The sequence below is a fragment of the Rhipicephalus microplus genome, unplaced genomic scaffold (assembly GCF_043290135.1).
Source record: "Rhipicephalus microplus isolate Deutch F79 unplaced genomic scaffold, USDA_Rmic scaffold_22, whole genome shotgun sequence".
In the NCBI taxonomy this organism is placed as follows: Eukaryota; Metazoa; Arthropoda; class Arachnida; order Ixodida; family Ixodidae; genus Rhipicephalus; species Rhipicephalus microplus.
Genome location: NW_027464595.1, coordinates 3,500,226 through 3,517,019, shown reverse-complemented (window position 1 = coordinate 3,517,019; position 16,794 = coordinate 3,500,226). Strand labels below are relative to the sequence as shown.

Sequence of the window (16,794 nt, the reverse complement as noted above, 5' to 3'; positions counted from 1 at the left end):
GTCGCCGATACGCCAACTCTTCTCTAGCGCGAGGCTTAGCGCCCGCAATGGATCGTCGCGTGGACCGGAAGCGCAGGACGAAATACCGGACGAAGTACGCTTACGGGAAGCGTAAACGCAAGCCTCCTGTTGGGAAAACGAAGCAGTCAGCAGCGATTGAATCAGACGAACCGAGTACCGCGTCGCCACCAAGCTACGTGTCGTCGGAAGCCGACACCTGCTCGCTGCCGATGCTCGGCAGTGAGGCCTATGACGCGGGGCCGTCAACTAGCCGCGACGTTGCGGTGCGGCCCGAACGCGAAAGAAGTTTCGTTTTCGCTGCGGCGGGTGACGATGCGGTGCCGGCTGTTCAAAGTGACGGTGAATCGACGCCTGGCAGTGACACTGAAGACCCGGGGCCATCAACTAGCCGTGGCATCACGGTGCGGTGTGAACGCGAGAAAAGTTTCGTTTTCGCGGCGGCGGACGACGACGTGGTGCCAGCTGTCCAGGATGTCGGCGATCGTTTGCCTCAGCGGAAGCGCACTGTTCAAATACACCTGGAACCTCGTTTCGTGTCCTCGGAAGGCGCCGAGAAGCAAGCCAGCAGTGTCCGCGATGCACTTCGCGAGGTGTCGGCAACGGAGCGGAAGTTCGGGTTCGCGCAGCAAACGGAGCAAACATCGGCAACAAAAGAGGATGAGTTCACCCTAATTCAGGTTTCTGCCATGAATTCCCTAATAGGACCTGCACTCTGCCCAAAATGTTGTAAGAAGACTTTGTCAGTGCAGCATGGGACAAAATTGGGCCTGGCAGTAAAACTGGTACTTTTGTGTGCTTCCTGTGGCCCTATTCATTCACCTTGGTCATCCAGTAGAAAATCCGAAGGAAGGGCTTTTGAAGTCAACCTAAGAGCCATGCAAGCAATCAAGTCCATTGGAAAAGGGCCCAATGCCCTGAATGACTTCTGGGCTACAATGAATGTCTCTCATCGGGGCATTCATCAAAAAACCTATCGGGAACACCTAAAAAAAACATTCAAACCAGGAGCAGAGGAAGCTGCACAAAACATCTTTGCAGATGCTGTGCTTGCGGTAAAAGACGTGTACAGTAAGATGCAGCCATCAAGCCCAAACAACATCACAGTTGTGTATGACGGCACGTGGCTTACAAGAGGCCACAGCTCACACATTGGGGTAGGATGTATTATTGAGTTTTACACGGGGCTTGTGCTGGATTGCACAGTCCTTTTCAACTTCTGTCTTGGGTGTTGTCAACAACCAGCAGAGAGCGACCCCAACTTCGTCACTTGGGCTGAGAAACATCAATGTCAGAAGAATACTGATGTTGGCTCCGGACAGATGGAAGTGGAGGCTGCTCTGACACTTTTCAGGCGCTCTGTCAGCAGGTATGGCCTCCGCTACACCAACATTATATGTGATGGTGACAGCCGAACCTATCTTGCTCTGTGCAAAGATGAGGTGTACGGCTTCATACCACTGACCAAAGAAGACTGCGTGAGCCATGTGCAGAAGAGAATGGGCACCGCTCTCCGCACACTGGTGACAAGAGCTAAGAAAGGGGAGCCATTGGGTGGGAGAGGTGGACTGACGCAGGAGTTGATTAAAAAACTGACCAGCTACTACGGGTTAGCCTTGCGAAAACACACAAGTGTCCCTGACATGCAAAGGGCCGTGATGGCCACTTTTTATCACGTCACGTCCACCGACGACGAGCCTCACCATGAGCTCTGCCCACCTGGCCCTGATAGCTGGTGCAAACATCGTTCAGCACAGGCCAAAATGGAGCCAGCACCACCTCACAGGTATAACCTGTCGAAACGTGTAGCGGAGGCTCTGCTGCCTGTATACCAACGTTTCTCTGACCCGCAACTGTTGGAGCGATGCAAAGGCAACAAAACTCAGAATGCGGCGAAAAGCTTGCATTCAGTTATTTGGTCACTGACTTCAAAGGACCAACACGCTTCATTGTTCGCAGTGGAGACAACAGTACATGAAGCAGTTGCACGCTACAATTTTGGGAATTTGCGAGCCTACACTGAAATGTGCAAGTCCGTGGGCATCAAACCTGCTAGCCTCGCCCTTCAAAGAGCTCAAGAAAAAGACCAGCAAAGGAAACAAAAAGCACGCAGTGCAGAAAAAATGAAAGAGAAAGGATGTAAGAAGACCCTCGCAAGCAAAGACACAAAGTATTACAGTCCTGGGGCATTTTGATGGACCTTTACTGACTGTTCAACTTTAACGCCAGTTTTCTCAGAAATGTGTTTTGACCCGACTGTCCAGCTTGCCACGATGCTTGCATGACTATGGCTTGACGGATTTTCATGTTGTTTTTTGCATTGTGTTCCTCAGTGAATTTTCTATGTCGTGACGTTTTCATATTTGTTAATTACTACCTCAGTATTTTTACTCCTAAGCTAATTTCACATTATGATAACGACCACATTTACAAGCATGTATACAATGTTCTCTGTAAAATAAAAACAGAGTCATAAAAAAATTTGCAGAATGTCACGACATCAACCATCCCTATGGCTAAAATATAAGAGCAACTATAGGCTTCTACCATGTTTTTTTGTCACACCAGGCTTTGGGCAAGTTTGGTAGTACACTGATGGATAAAAAACTTTATAATGCCAGAACTACTGGAGATAGCTGAATGAAACTTTGTCATTTATCATTTAGCGCAGTTTCCAGTAAGCATGCCAAATTTCATTGCTCTACGACAAAAACTAAAGAATTTCACTTTCGATCCCCACCTCCCCCCTTAAAGGTCCAATCACCCAGCGTCGGCTCAACCCCCAGGATCCCCTTTTCCCCGGACACGGCAAAGCCACGCACGGCTAGGCGTGGGAGGGAGCCGAACCCCCCCCCCCCCCCCCCCGTTAGCTCGGGTCCATGGTGTCACTACACACCAAACACTTACTTGCGCAGGCGCCCCCGCGGGCAACGATATTCAGTCAGCTGTGGTAATAAAATATAGCATCTATCCTTACACGGTCCGCTCGATCACGCATACCTGCAGTAAGGGAGGCAGCGGTTGCAATCGCCGTCACGCTTTCTGCGGCTGCGAGGTCTTCCGCAGCAACAGCGTTGTCCGAAGTCAGAGTCACAAGGGGCGACATTGTTTCCTGGCTGATCATTGAAGTATTATAGTTGAGCCCGCTTATAACGAAACTAAGCATGACGCGGCATCCGTTTGTTGTATCCCTAAGTTTGTAGTAAATGAAACACAGCTTTTAAAAAACGTTGCGAGTGAAAACACAAACGTTTTTTGGCTGAAAAAGTTCGTGATGCACGTGTTTCGAAGAGCAGAAGTGATAAGGACGGTCTCGAATTCATTCACAATGGCAGTGTGCTCGTTCACTGAGATCCGTGCCATAAGCTGCACGAGGCCCTGGCTCCAAAGTTGCGTGTTCTCACAATCCGATCCCTCCAAATCCCTCTCTCCACGTACTTCATTCACGATGCCCCAATCCATGCACGGTTCCGCAGTGTCGGCATCATCATCGGCCGTAATTAAACAATCGCAACAGATGTCCAACCCGCTCTCCCAGGTCGGAGTCGACGACGCACTGCCACAAATCGCCACAAATCGCGGGTGGAGACGGGCAAAGGGGTTGTGTTCAAGAGAAAAGAGGAGAGCAGACTTGTGAGAGAAGGGCAAGAAGTTGCGATAAAGAGAGAGGAGGATGCGGCGGGAGGGTGACCTTGAAAATCAAAACACACGAGAAGGAGGCAGGTTGGGTAGCTTGCTTGAAAGGTCCACGAAACTCGCACGTAGAAAAACTTGGAAAAAGTGCCTGCGCGTGCAGAAGTTAAAATAAAGCATGGCCGCCTGGATTGTGGTGCTCAGCAGTGTTCGAAGAATCGGCGGTCGTGCGTGGCCTCAAGAACTTCAATATTTCGCGATTTGCTCCGCACAAATTAACAGCAGTTTTCGCGCTTCCACACGCGAACGGAAGGCATGGTGAGTCGAGTGCGAAGTGAGGGAGAACAAGTCCTGAACACGAAACGAATTGCAAATTCGCTGTAACCGATCAGCGCCACTGATCTTGTTCCTAGTGGTACTTCAAACACTTTGTGGATGAAACCTTATCGAATTTTCTATGCACCCACAACGTGGCCTTAAGGGAACAGGTGCAGTAGTGTGTGTGCCTTTTGTACCGATGAACCGGCTTTCAACCACGGAGCCGTTACGATATTCACATATTCTGACGCCCATTGGCAATGGACGCTTGTATGATGCATTATTACTGCAATATTTCATGTTGCATTGTGAAGCATGTATACAGGATGCGTGTGTTTCTGAAGTACAAAAGCTACTTTCACTGCATTTCCAAGCAGAGGAAGTTCTTTTCAATGTTTTAACAAGCTAAGGTATAGCCGTGTGGCAGAACATCCGCTTGCCACGCAAACGACTCGGGTTCAATCCCCAGTTTAGCCCAAACAACCCTGGTTCGGTCTCCACTCTGCTCCAAAACTTTTTATCTTCATTTTTTTATTTGCATTGTTGTGGATTTTTCGGTCAGGCATAAGATTTTTCGCTCACAACCAATGACGCCGACACATATGCCAGAATTTCTGCAAAACAAGCTCTTTAACGCTGTCACGTTAAAATGTGTTCTGTCAAGTAGGAGCTTTGCTTACCAAGAGATAAGCAGTGAAACACGATTCCCAGTACAAAACCAATATTATTAGAGGCAGTTGTTCTATTTCAGCAGTATTACAATTTGAAGAATTTCATTTAATGAGAGTCTACTGTATATCTCCATGCGTAGAAAACATTTTTCATCTCTCAGCTCACCCATTGGCTGTTTGCTCCCTCTTTATTTTCTTGTGATGTTCCTTTCTGTTCTGTCACACAACACACACAAAATAGCACCCGAACTAGCTAGACCAACTTGGTTTTGAAAGAGCACGACTTGTGAAAAAAAAATGCACACCTCTGGTGTCCGTTGCAGCAAGTTCCCTGCAAGATAGCGTGGGAGAGAGCTCCTCTTGCAGGGTTGCACGACTGGCCTCGTCCAGCTCAGAAACGGCTTGATGGGGAGGTGTCCTACGGAGGAACCTCGAGCACCCTGAAGGTCCCGCCTGGTCGCCTATGTGGCTTGGCCTGCGGCCGAGGTAACCCTGCGGCACGGGTGCACCTTCGTAGCCCAGGCTGCAGCTGGGGGAACTGCCACCAGTGGTTGACAGTGAGGGACCTAAGAAACCGTTGGTGTCTGCATGCAAAGGATGGAATGAAGCGTTTGATGTATGCAGTCTTATCAATGCGGCCACTGCAATTTTACATACATGAAGTATAAAAACAAGCTGCTCAATAAGTTGCCCTTTTGTAGTGTTGTGTGGTTTTCGTGTTGTATCTCGATATTGACATAACGGTGGCGACCAGTGAACCACGCAAACATGAGTGCTGGGCAGCCACCCAAATTAGGAGGTGCGGATGGTATCTGGCCAACGTATCGTGTTCGCCTGGAGGTTTACTTTGAAAGGCATAACATCACAGATACTGTCGAGCCCACATATAACGGCCCCACTTAAAACAAACTTTTGCTTAAAACAAACAATATCCGCGTGACCATAAAAATATACATTGGTTCAATGGCACAAAATCGCACTTACAACGAACGTCTCCCAGCGCCACTGATCGGTTGCAGCGAACGGAGTCAGCGGTGTGCCGACTTCCCAAGAAAGCAATTTCGACCAACGATCAGGCATCGGCGACGTGCCCGTACATTCTTATTGTGAAACGCCGATTCTGCCTCCGCGCCCCTCTAGTTGCTGCTCTCCCCAACCGCGTTTTGTTACGCACCCCTCCGTCCTTTGTCCCCCCACTACTTTGAGCACCCTGCATCGCCGGACGGGGCCTGTGTTTTCACACTGCCACCAATCTTGGGAAGACCAGTCCGCCACGTACCCCATTTTTGATGGCTGGTACTGTCGTTGACATTGCCGGCCTGGAGTGACCAGACCATTTGCCGAAATTGTCGGCTACTGACTGTATCCGATAGTCTGCGTCTAGTGCACGTGCGTACGCTACCCCACAGATTCTGACAATTTGCTATCCGTTCCGTGTTTAGGATTTGTCCTCGCTCCCTTCACACTCGACTCAGCATTCCCTTCGCACGCGAGCGGAAGCGCAAAAATGGCTGTCCATTTGTGCGAAATGAATCGAAAAATATCGAAGATCGTGAGGCTACGCAAACCCGCCGGCGCAACAAGACGATTTTTTTTATCACAGCCGCCGATTCTTCGAACGCCACCGTGCGCACCGAATGTGCCGGCCATGCTTTGATGGCTGCGCACACTGGCACTCTTTTAAAGTTTCTCTACAGGCGAGTTTCGCGGACCTTTCAAGCGAACTACCCAACCTGCCTCCTTCCCGTGTCTTGGTTTTCAAGGTCGCCCGCCCACCGCATCCTCCTCTCTCTTTATCGCACGGAGGAAGGAATTTTCATTCCCCCGTGCTTAATCGCAACTCCTTGCCCTTCTCTCGCAAGTCTGCTCTCCTCTCTTGATCACAACCCCTTCACCTGTCTCCACTGCTCTGCGACGCCCGCCACGCTGGCTCGAATTAGTTTCGTTTTCCAAATGGAAACGCGCCCAGAGCTGTTCTACGCGTGTGGTCATGATGGCCGGCGGGAGGACTAGCACACTTTTTCGTGCTGCTCAACAAAACGTCCAAAGTATGACCGCTAAGCTAGAGCGTAATCTGCGTGTTAGGTGCCGCGTTGCGAAGCGCTTGCTCATAGCTGTTGACCACCTGGCAGCCAACTTGCCGCTTCAGGCGTCCCGGTATTCAGCTGTGGAGATGGTGAATATTTAGTGCGACTACATGTGCGCGTAACTATTTTCGCGAAGCCGACTTCGTCGATTGTCAGGCCCGATGCCAAGCCTGAAGCTTCCGAACAGGAGCACTACAGCGGCGATTTGTGGCAGCGCGTCGTCGACTCCGACCTGGGAGAGCTGATGGGACATGTGTTACAATTATTTGATTACGGCCGATGATGATGCTGACACTGCGGAACCGTGCTCGAATTGGGGCATTGTGAATGAAGTACGTGGCGAGAGCGATTTGGAGGAATCGGATTGCGAGAACGACGAAGCTTTGGAGCCAGTGCCTCATGCAGCTTATGCCACGGGCCTCGGCGAACGAGCAGCCTGCCGTTTTAAATGAACTCGAGACTGCCATTGTCATTTCTGCTCTTCGAAACACGTGCATCATGGACTTTTTGGGGCAAAAAAAGTTTGTTTTTCACTCGCAACTTTTTTAAAAGCCGTGTTTCATTTACTACGAACTTCGGGATACAGCGAACCGATGCCGCGTCACGCTCAGGTTCGTTATAAGCCGGCTCGACTATATAACATAGAAATGGGCACTCCTAATATCATCACTCACAGACAGCATAGTGAGAGTGGTGCAGGGCTGTTGTCACCTGAAAAAAGTCAACGAGCTCAGCTACAATGAAGTCGTCGGACATTTTGGAGAACATTACACCCTTCCAGTCAACGAGACTACTGCAAGCTATGCATTCCTCATGCAAGCACAAAAAGCCGGTGAGACTATTCAGCATTTCATTGCTGAAATTAGACGGCTGGCGGAGAAGTGCGATTTCCGGGCATGGTTGGAGCGAATGCTGAGAGACTGAATTTTGTGTGGCGTGCACGATGAAGATGTTAGGTGACACTTATTTGATGCAATGAAAGCTCAAGCTAGAACAGGCAGAATGCTTTGCCATTTCGGTACAGGAAACTGCTGAGGATGCTCGACTGATGCATTTTACAGAGCAAGGTGCGGTAAATTTTGCACACCAACGGAACTGGACTGGTTGATTTCGGCCAAAGCCGGATACGCGTTGCCGATGTGGACGGTGTGGTAGCAAAAATTATGTCGACGATGAATGCAAACATCTGCATGCGGTGTGCCACAGGTGTACCAAACGAGGCCCCCTGAGTCGAATGTGTCATTCAGCAACATCTAATCACCGACAGCAGAGGCCACATGCGAATGCACATTGGAAAGGGCTGTACGCAACGACAGCTGAAGACTGCATGTCCTCGGTCGATACCGAGGCCTTGTATGCCATAGGGGTCGTCCTTCTCGAAGAATCAAGTATCTGAAAGATTAAACCTATTTATGGAGTCATCAGCAGGGACAACGTTCCTCTAACAATGCTAGTGGACACCGGGCCACCTGTAAGCATCATTTCAGCAGCTATGTTTCTGAAGTATGAAATGAAGTGGAGGCAGTTGCGAAAAACACAGCTAAAACTGTCCTGCCTCTTGGGTGAACTTCCCCTGCTGGGACAACTAAGCATGATGGCCAGATGCGATGGGAAGAATATGCAAGGCACGGTCACAGTGGTCAACAGTCCGAAAACATCGTTATGTGGCCGAGACACGATAAAAACTTTCAACAAAATCAGAGTTCCCACGCTCACTAACGTCGTCGCAAGTGTGCAACCTATGATGTTCAACAGAGCCAGCACGAAACTAGAGGCCCTACTTAGCCAATAAGCTGACTTTTTGTTCAAGGTCTTAGATTTTGCAAGAGACCACTGGTGACCTTTCAACAAAAAGAAAACGCCGTTTCCTGTGTGTTTATTGCGACAATCAACACATGAGGTTCGCACACAATATTTCGCTGTAAATTTACAGAATCTTCAAGGATTTCAAGGATGCTGAAATAAAGAATTCAAGCAGTGTAAACTTAATGTTACTTTTGCGCATAACTTATGAAATCAGCTCTGCTTTTACACTGACATCTTTTTCAAGAACAGCTATCTCCGCCTCTTTTTATTTAGATGTTATGCGAAACCTGTTCACCTTGACAAAAGACATGCCATGTCGTTTTTTGCATTGGAGTCTTTCAAAGCCCGATCTACTACCTCCAGCAAGCACTTCAGAGTTTTTTGGAGCCCTGCCATCTCAAGTTGCGTGCTCTGTACCTCGAGCTCTTTCCTTCTGAAAGCTATCCGCTGTGCTACAATATGCTTCTGTTCTCCTGTGTGCAACGCACATCTAGGCATATCTTGAAGCACTGATGACTTCACTTCTTTCAACAGAGGAACGGTAAGCAGCCTACTGTGGGTTTGTCACAGCCTCATAGATAACTACCTGAGAGATATACAAGAGTTCTGCCATAATTTCTGCTATAATCAGCTTGTTCACACTGAAACCTCGTTCTACTAAAGGCTGTTCATAACTAGGCAAGAGAAGGACCTTCAGCATTTCCCATAAGATTGAGAACAGATCATGCATGCTTCCTTAGCGCACAAAAGTAGCATTTAGGCATTCATGGTCTCTTTCCAAGTTCTTTAGTTTATGCAGTTTTTCTTGGTAGAAGTGAACATCTCTTCTGTGCTCAGAAAGAAGCTTGTTGTCAACGAAACTGTTAAGAACAACTTTCACCTCCAGCCGACATTCAGGCCATCCATCATGAGCTGCACAATTTTGCTCAGAGAAAAAGACGCAAGTGCTTTTGTGAACTTCTGCAAGAGGTCATCTATTGTGCTATGACCGCAGAATGTCGAAGTCAGATATCTGGTTGTTACCTCACAGCTGTTCCACGATCTGACGTGAAACATCAAGTTGCTTCCTTTGCAGGTATTCGTTCAAGGTTCCAACAAAAAGTACTACACTATGCTCAAACATTTGCCTTATTTGTCGTACTTGTGAAGTTAAAGAGCGAAACGGGTCTTAGAAGGCCAAAAATCGCAAAAAGTCCACTTTTTGAAGCTAACATTTTCAAAATATGCACCTATTTTCGCACTTATCTGAGAAGTTTCTAGCTTCTCACATCATTATTTCTGGCGAAAAATCAATTCATAACATCCCTGTGAGATGAATGTGAGCGCAAATTGACGCTAAAATCACGCTTTTTCCGTGCCAAACTGTTGCCGTTACGCACGAGCTATCGTGTTCATCTTGGTCTCGTTTGGAAGGGTCGCTTTTCATCTTCAATTTCCCGCCACCGCTGGCTCACCTTGCTCATTAGTTTTTTAGCGAAAACGTGTCATCGAGAAGCACTAGCGCATGATTCAATTGGCTGCTTGGGGCACGTGAGGCATCCGATTGGCCAAGGAGCGCTTTCGGCGTCTGCTTCACCATCGTGACACGCACAGACATGCGCCATTTTGTCATGGTGCTACTGACTGCTTGCGGAAGTAAAGAAGTTCCGTGCTACAGTAATTGGTGAAGCGGGTTTGGCGGTGGTTCGTTCGCTGTGAACTTCTGAAAGATCCCCGCTATGGCTCAGGTCAACGAGGATAACGAACTCGACGCGGTCAACGACGGTCGCCCAGTCACCGGTGTAGGCCTAACTCACATATGCGCCCATTGGTTGCCGACAACGTTACTGAGAACAGCTGTGTTTTGCAGCCTCATCAGCTAGAGAACGGCAAGTAAAAAAGCAGAAGTGAAGCTACCAGAGATATCAGTCTTCGTAGTGACAGAACGAAAGTGCAGTCTTATCGCTAAACCCCCCGCTTGTGGTTCCCCCCGCTTGACGAAAGGACCTTGAACTGCGCGACGGGTCATCAGAGTGGAGTACGCCGCGCGTTGACCAACAACAGAAAGTCAATACGTTCGAAGTGAACATGCTCGCGGTCCACAGGTAGAATGCTTTTAACAACGTGTTCGCAACGTTGTCGCAATCTCCGCTCGAAAATGCAGCAGTCTTACGTGAAAAGGAAACTAACACCTCGGCACTTGTGTAGCCTCAAAATCGATGAGCGAAGGAGCAACTTTGGTTCGCGACACTTACGGGTAACTTATTCTGGACAAGCCGGAAAACATCGTTGCATTATTCGACCGATTGTGGGTGACGCACGCACATTTGTCGGACATCGCGGTCAGTACAGTCACCGAACTGATAAGCGGCCTCGCGGCAGACAAGCACACGGCCACAACTTGCTACAGGACTAGAAGAAACGACACGCTCGTACAAACAACCAGTCCTATTACATTCCCGCGGTGCATATTAACTGACTAAAGGTATGTGTGCCATGATTTTTTTTTCTTCAAAACGGCGAAATTAAGATTTAACAGCATTATTCTCGAAGCACCGATTTTGACCACTTTCTTTTGCTTGTTCGGTAAAAGTGGACCTAGGACAGCTAGAGCTGTAATTGTTTTTGCACAATGTAGCTAAATGTGCACAAAAAAAAAAAAAAAACATTGCTGGGAGCCTATATTTAATGGGCAGCTACGTTTTTTATTTTATTATAAAAAAGTTTCTGTATTTGGTTACATGCAATGAACTTTACTGTGCTGTAATTCGAGAAGTACTTGTTCAATTTTCGATCAGCTTGCAGCATTGCACTCCTTAGGCTTTCTAGCATTCATTTATATGTCAATGGCTGTGTAATTATAAGCGCATACATTTTTACAGTTAAAATGTTACAATTGTTTGTTTTCTTCATTTTCTCAAAATGGCAATTTTGTACACACCGCATAAAAATTACTGCAATATATCCGAAAATATTACAGATAGCAGAATATTTTATTTTGCAGCATGAAGCTATATGTTTGGAGCACACAACATAGGAAGCAGATTTTGATTCCTCTCGATGCAAATTTTTCAAACTAGTCTTTTGTATGCCCACGCAATGGCCACCTTCAGGGCTGTGAAGTTTAGTGTACTGTAAAGTAAGAAATTATGACCCATTCAAAAAAGTGCTTCTTATGTTGCATGTCTTATGCTTTCTACTGTCAATCCCTATGTTATTTATAAATTTTTGACAGGTGGTTATTTTTCTATTCTGGTAAGAATATAAATTGTTATCTTGATTATTTATTCAACTAATAAAGCTACAGAAAAAATAACTACATTTTTTAAATCCGGAGAACAAGCTAAGTAGGCATGCCAACTTCTGTCACACTTGGTTCAAAAATAAAAGAGAGCCCTAAGAACCTTGGTCCCCCCTTAAAAATGAACCAGACCATTGCACACGATAAAAAAGCATTTATTCTCAGAACAAGTGAAACTCCGCAAAATTTCACTATCTGAAAACATCATTTTAAATAAACTCAAAATGAATGCACTAGAGCAACAGATGTGACCATGTAATTTTCATCATCCACTATTTTTCTGCTTCGACCCCGGAGTCATTCTTCCTGTAGTCTCCATCAAGTGTCGCAGTTCGAGAGGAAGTTGCTGTGATTTCATGATGACAAGTCACCTCGAAGGTCAGGTTTGCCACTTGCATAAAACTTTCGACAGATGAGATGACCTCACCTGCTAAGGTTTTGTATTGGAGCTTTGTGCCTTTCTGATGGCTCTTCAAGGCAAATTACCCTGTTGTTGCGATGCCAAACATCTTCTACATTACAGTGGAACCATGATTATACAACTTTCAGGGGACCAAGTAAAACAGTCATATAACCCAGGCGTCATGTAATCGAAAAAGAAACCCGCCCGCATTTTCCTACGGGGGGAACTCCAGTAAATGCGTTACAAAGTGGAGGGGGTATCGCGTGAACATTGCGCAATTGGGTATAGTTTGTGAATGTTTAACCGTTATTACACCTTTATTGTTCTTATTCATTGAATGAAGGAGAGTGGTATGACGCTAATGTTGGGTTTGCCCCACTACTGAGTGAAGGTAATGTTGCTTCCATCACATCTACTCGAGTCAAGAAAAGCATCAAGTCAAGCGAAAGCCAAGTAAAGACTCCCTTGCTTGAGTGAATTCCAAATGCACGATCCAGTGCCTAGACATACAGGGTGGCCAGCGAACGGTTTTGCAGGGCAAGCGGTTGATTTTTTACTAGCAGACACTGCCTGCATTGGCCTTGTGAGAGGAGAGAGGGGGAGGGAAGCGACAGTTTTGCGGGTGTCTTCCTAGGCCGGCACAAAATGTGTGCATGCGGCACGACACGCGAGCACGCGCACTGGGGGTGTGGACGGCGCAGTTGCCAAAGCGCGACATTGTGCAATTAAGAAATCATCCGCATTTAAAACTAAGCTTATAGGCAGCGACACTCAGCCTTGCCCAAAAAACTGGTGCAGACTGCCTGAACAGGCCCACGGCATGATCATGTGCCGATGCAAGGAAGGTATATTAAGTCATTCTTGCCAGGTGGCAGCTAATGACAGCATTGCTTAGTTCGAAGAGGTAAAAGGAAGTCCTTATTCTCAACCTTACAAAAAAATAGACTCTGACGCGTATATTTATATGATAAACAGTCCGAAAATCGCCTGCGCAAATCGCCTGCCCATCAGAAGAGTGAGACACAATGTCATCACTATCACACAATGGTGACAGACTACAAGCTTGTCTAGAATGCTTTCGTGCGCAACTTGAGCTGTGTGCGTTGTAATTTGTTGCCCTGTGAGGTACTACTAGCGGTTTCCCCCTTTTATGAACGTTGACGTCGAGCGAAACTAATTTTGCATCATGAAGACAGCTATGTCACACTCTTATGCGTGTACAAGCCTGAGACTGTGAGTGTGAAAAAGACAACATATCAGTTGTATGTTGAGTAGGCAAAGTTCCTACGAACCCAAAACGTGAAAATATCAGCTTTTTGGCTGGCTGAAGCTACTCTGAGTCGCTGGACCTCAACCAGGTAACGACCCCAGATATGTACGCATGTGATCAGGGCTCATGTAGCATGAACTTCCAGAAGAATAAATTTTCCACCCTAAGAAGACATCCTGTCTCACTCGCTACTTTTCCAATCATGAACCTAGGGGAATACAAGTTCATATTTTGCACTCGTGAATATCAGAGTCAATGTTTGATTCAATTGAAGGTGTTTTTTTTTTTTTTTCCTTTCGGATGAAATCTGAGGGTTGTAAGATTTGAAGTTCCCATGAAACTCGGCTTTTGAATACTTTATTTCTATGGGGGATATTGTCGGGACTACACCGATTCGTCGTAAAGTGCCGGTCGTCGCCAGACCGGGGGACGTATAATCGACATTCGACTGTATTGTGATCTTGGTTGGATAAGGATCACTTGATTCCGATCGCACTAAGTTGCGATATACCGTACGATGAAGCCACGCAAGCTGGAACCAGAACTTTCCACCTGAAATTTTTTTTAAAGAAAATATACCGTGTACTGGGTGAAATTGCACACACAAGCCTGACAGACAAAATACCACTCCCTAGTGTGCCCAGTGCAGGAGTCGTGATGGCACAGTGAGCGATGCCTGCCATCGTCAAGCGCTGTGCTATGAGGCCATGCCAGTCAATGGACAATCTTCAACGAGTCTCCTCTTTTCCCCCTGATTATGAATGAGATTCCCCCCCCCCAAAAAAAAACAGAGCAGAAATGAGTCTTCCATGTAGGAGCACAATATTAAAAAATTTAGACATGATGCGCCACTGATTCCGCGTGCACAACTTCTACGGCACTCGCTACAATGGATGGCAGCACTACCTTTATAGCTGTGGACATGGCCTAGCTCGAGAGTGCACAAAGATGGCAGACTATAGCCAATTTAGAAACCATGGCGCGACCAAGCGATATGACTTGGATTATATTTAATTTCCGATAGATAGACTGTCACGGCTGTGATATTTCATGAACACCGTTTTGTCAACACAGCTTGTTTTCATTGTCATTCTTGAGCGAAAGGGGCGCTTGAAATGAGCTAGAGATTGTTACACAGCATTTCCAAGGATTACAAGGAGTTCAGGGCATTCAACAAGTTTCAAGGGCCCTGGAACTAATATTGTCAATATCAATGATATTGAAGAATTTCAAGGGGCTGTGCGAACCCTGAGCAGAGCAAGCAAAAGTAAATCGACTACAGAAAGGAGGCTTAGAAAAAATGTAGAGTGGGTGTCACCGAGATGGCTTTACCAAAAAAAAAAAATAATAAACAGTGAAACCTCATCACGGTTCATTAAACAGTGTGTTATATGACTATCGATGCATATGAAGTGTTTAGTTCTTAAACAAAACTTATTGTAAATAGAAAAGGCTTCTTTGTCCCTCTCAAGGGTAGAACAGTGTACATAGGTTTGGGAGTAGTCCTAGGAGCAGGCAAATGTGCCTTTTGTAGCAAGCTTTGAGGAGCCACAATGGCCTTTTTGAGCAGTCAGAGAGAACATTCAGAGCATATGTCGCCCCATTTCACAGCACATAATAAGCAACATTTGTCGAATGCTTCATTTTTTTTTTTAACACTAAGGTGAATTGTGCAATACAGTAGAACCTCGTTACAACGGACTCGGGTACAACGAACATTCGGATACTACGTACCAATTCGCGGCGTTGTGCTGATCTCCCTATTTTTTCCATTGATTGAGCTCGGGTACAACGGACATTAGGATATATTTGACTAAATTGTGACGCCAGCAAGGTGGTCAGGCCTTCATTACAGCGGACTTTTCTATCACGGACATCCGAGATTCAATTGTTTCCGATTTCAGGCATCGCTAGGCATAGTTGCGGCACGGGAAAATCACGCCGGCGGTGTCAACACAAGCGGCGGCCATTTCAGGGAGGCCGCACTTGGCTTGGATTGATCTGGCTGCCGGGGCTGACTTCGTCTTCTGTTACATTTAGCGAGCCATAATTTGCAATGATTGCAATGTCAAAATAACATAAAGATAAAAGATAAAAAAATCTTAGTTAGACTCGTAACGGACAATAGTGACCACTTGCATAAAACTGTGGTCAAAGTGAAAAATAAATAGAAAGCATGCGCTTGGCAGCGGCCCCTCTCGGTATAAAAGGTTTAGTGGCGCTTATGCTCGGCCCGGTGCAGGCGCTGCTGGCGCCCTGGCGCCATGTACTTCGCTTTGTTCAATTGGGACAGTTGGGGCTGTTTGGCCTCATGGTTTGTCATTGTGTATCCTGTTGGCCTCTGTGCATTGCGGACGTGATCGTGGTGTGATGGAACCGATGGAGCCGAACGCATCAGTCAACGCCGTGCGTCACAAAGCGACGAAGCGCAAGCAGATTTCCCTTAAAGACAAGCTTGATATCATCGAGCAAGTTGAGAAGGGAAAGAAGAGCAGGTGGACGTCGCCGTGGCCTACGGCTTGTTGAAGCAGACGGTTAGCACTATCATCAACGCCAAAGAGGCAGTCTTGGCGAAGAAAGTCTCAGGTGACTTGCAACCCAAGAGGTTCCGGCTCCGCAAAGCTTCATACCCTAACGTTGAAGAGGCCCTGCTGATGTGGCTTCGTGACGCCCGTTCGCGAAATATACCCATTAACAGACTGCTGCTATGAAAACGCGCGGAGCAACTTGCCGTTGTTCTTAACCAAGAACAGTTCCAGTGCAGCGAAGGCTGGCTGAGCAGATTTAAATCTAGGCATGCCATCGCGTTTAAGTGCCTTTCTGGAGAGTCTGCCAGCGTCGACGACACTGTTGTAGCCGACTGGATAGCAGATGTTCTACCTGCACACCTTGAAGGCTACGCACCGCGGGATGTATTCCATGCCGATGAAAGCGGCATTTTCTATAAGTTAAAACCAGGCAAGACTTTTTGTTTTGGCGATGACACATGCCACCGCGGCAAGAAATCTAAGGAGCGCATTAGCGTTCTTTTTTGCTGCAATATGGACGGGAGCGAGAAAGAAAAACTCCTGGTGATAGGGAAGTCGAGAAGACCACGGTGCATGCGCAATATGCACGTTCCCGTGGACTGGCACTCCAACAAAAGTGCTTGGATGACAAAAGATATTTTTAACAAATGGCTACCGTATATACTCGTGTAAGGGCCGCACTTTTTTTTCGAAAATTTTGCTAGGTGCGGCCCTTACACGAATCAGGCCGATTTAGTACAGGCAGTACAGGCCAAAGGTCTGTACTGTTTATGCAACAGT

General features: G+C 47.0%; 1 protein-coding gene across 4 annotated transcripts in view; it reads right to left on the bottom strand.

The window, feature by feature from the left end:
• LOC142786321 (uncharacterized) overlaps positions 1 to 16,794 on the bottom strand; it is a 286,022-nt gene that overhangs the window by 130,196 nt on the left and 139,032 nt on the right. For all 4 annotated transcript variants that reach the window (XM_075883956.1, XM_075883957.1, XM_075883958.1 and 1 more), the window contains exon 13: positions 4,946 to 5,224. In XM_075883956.1, coding sequence (XP_075740071.1) covers positions 4,946 to 5,224 — 279 coding nt within the window. The remainder of the gene's footprint in view (positions 1 to 4,945; positions 5,225 to 16,794) is intronic.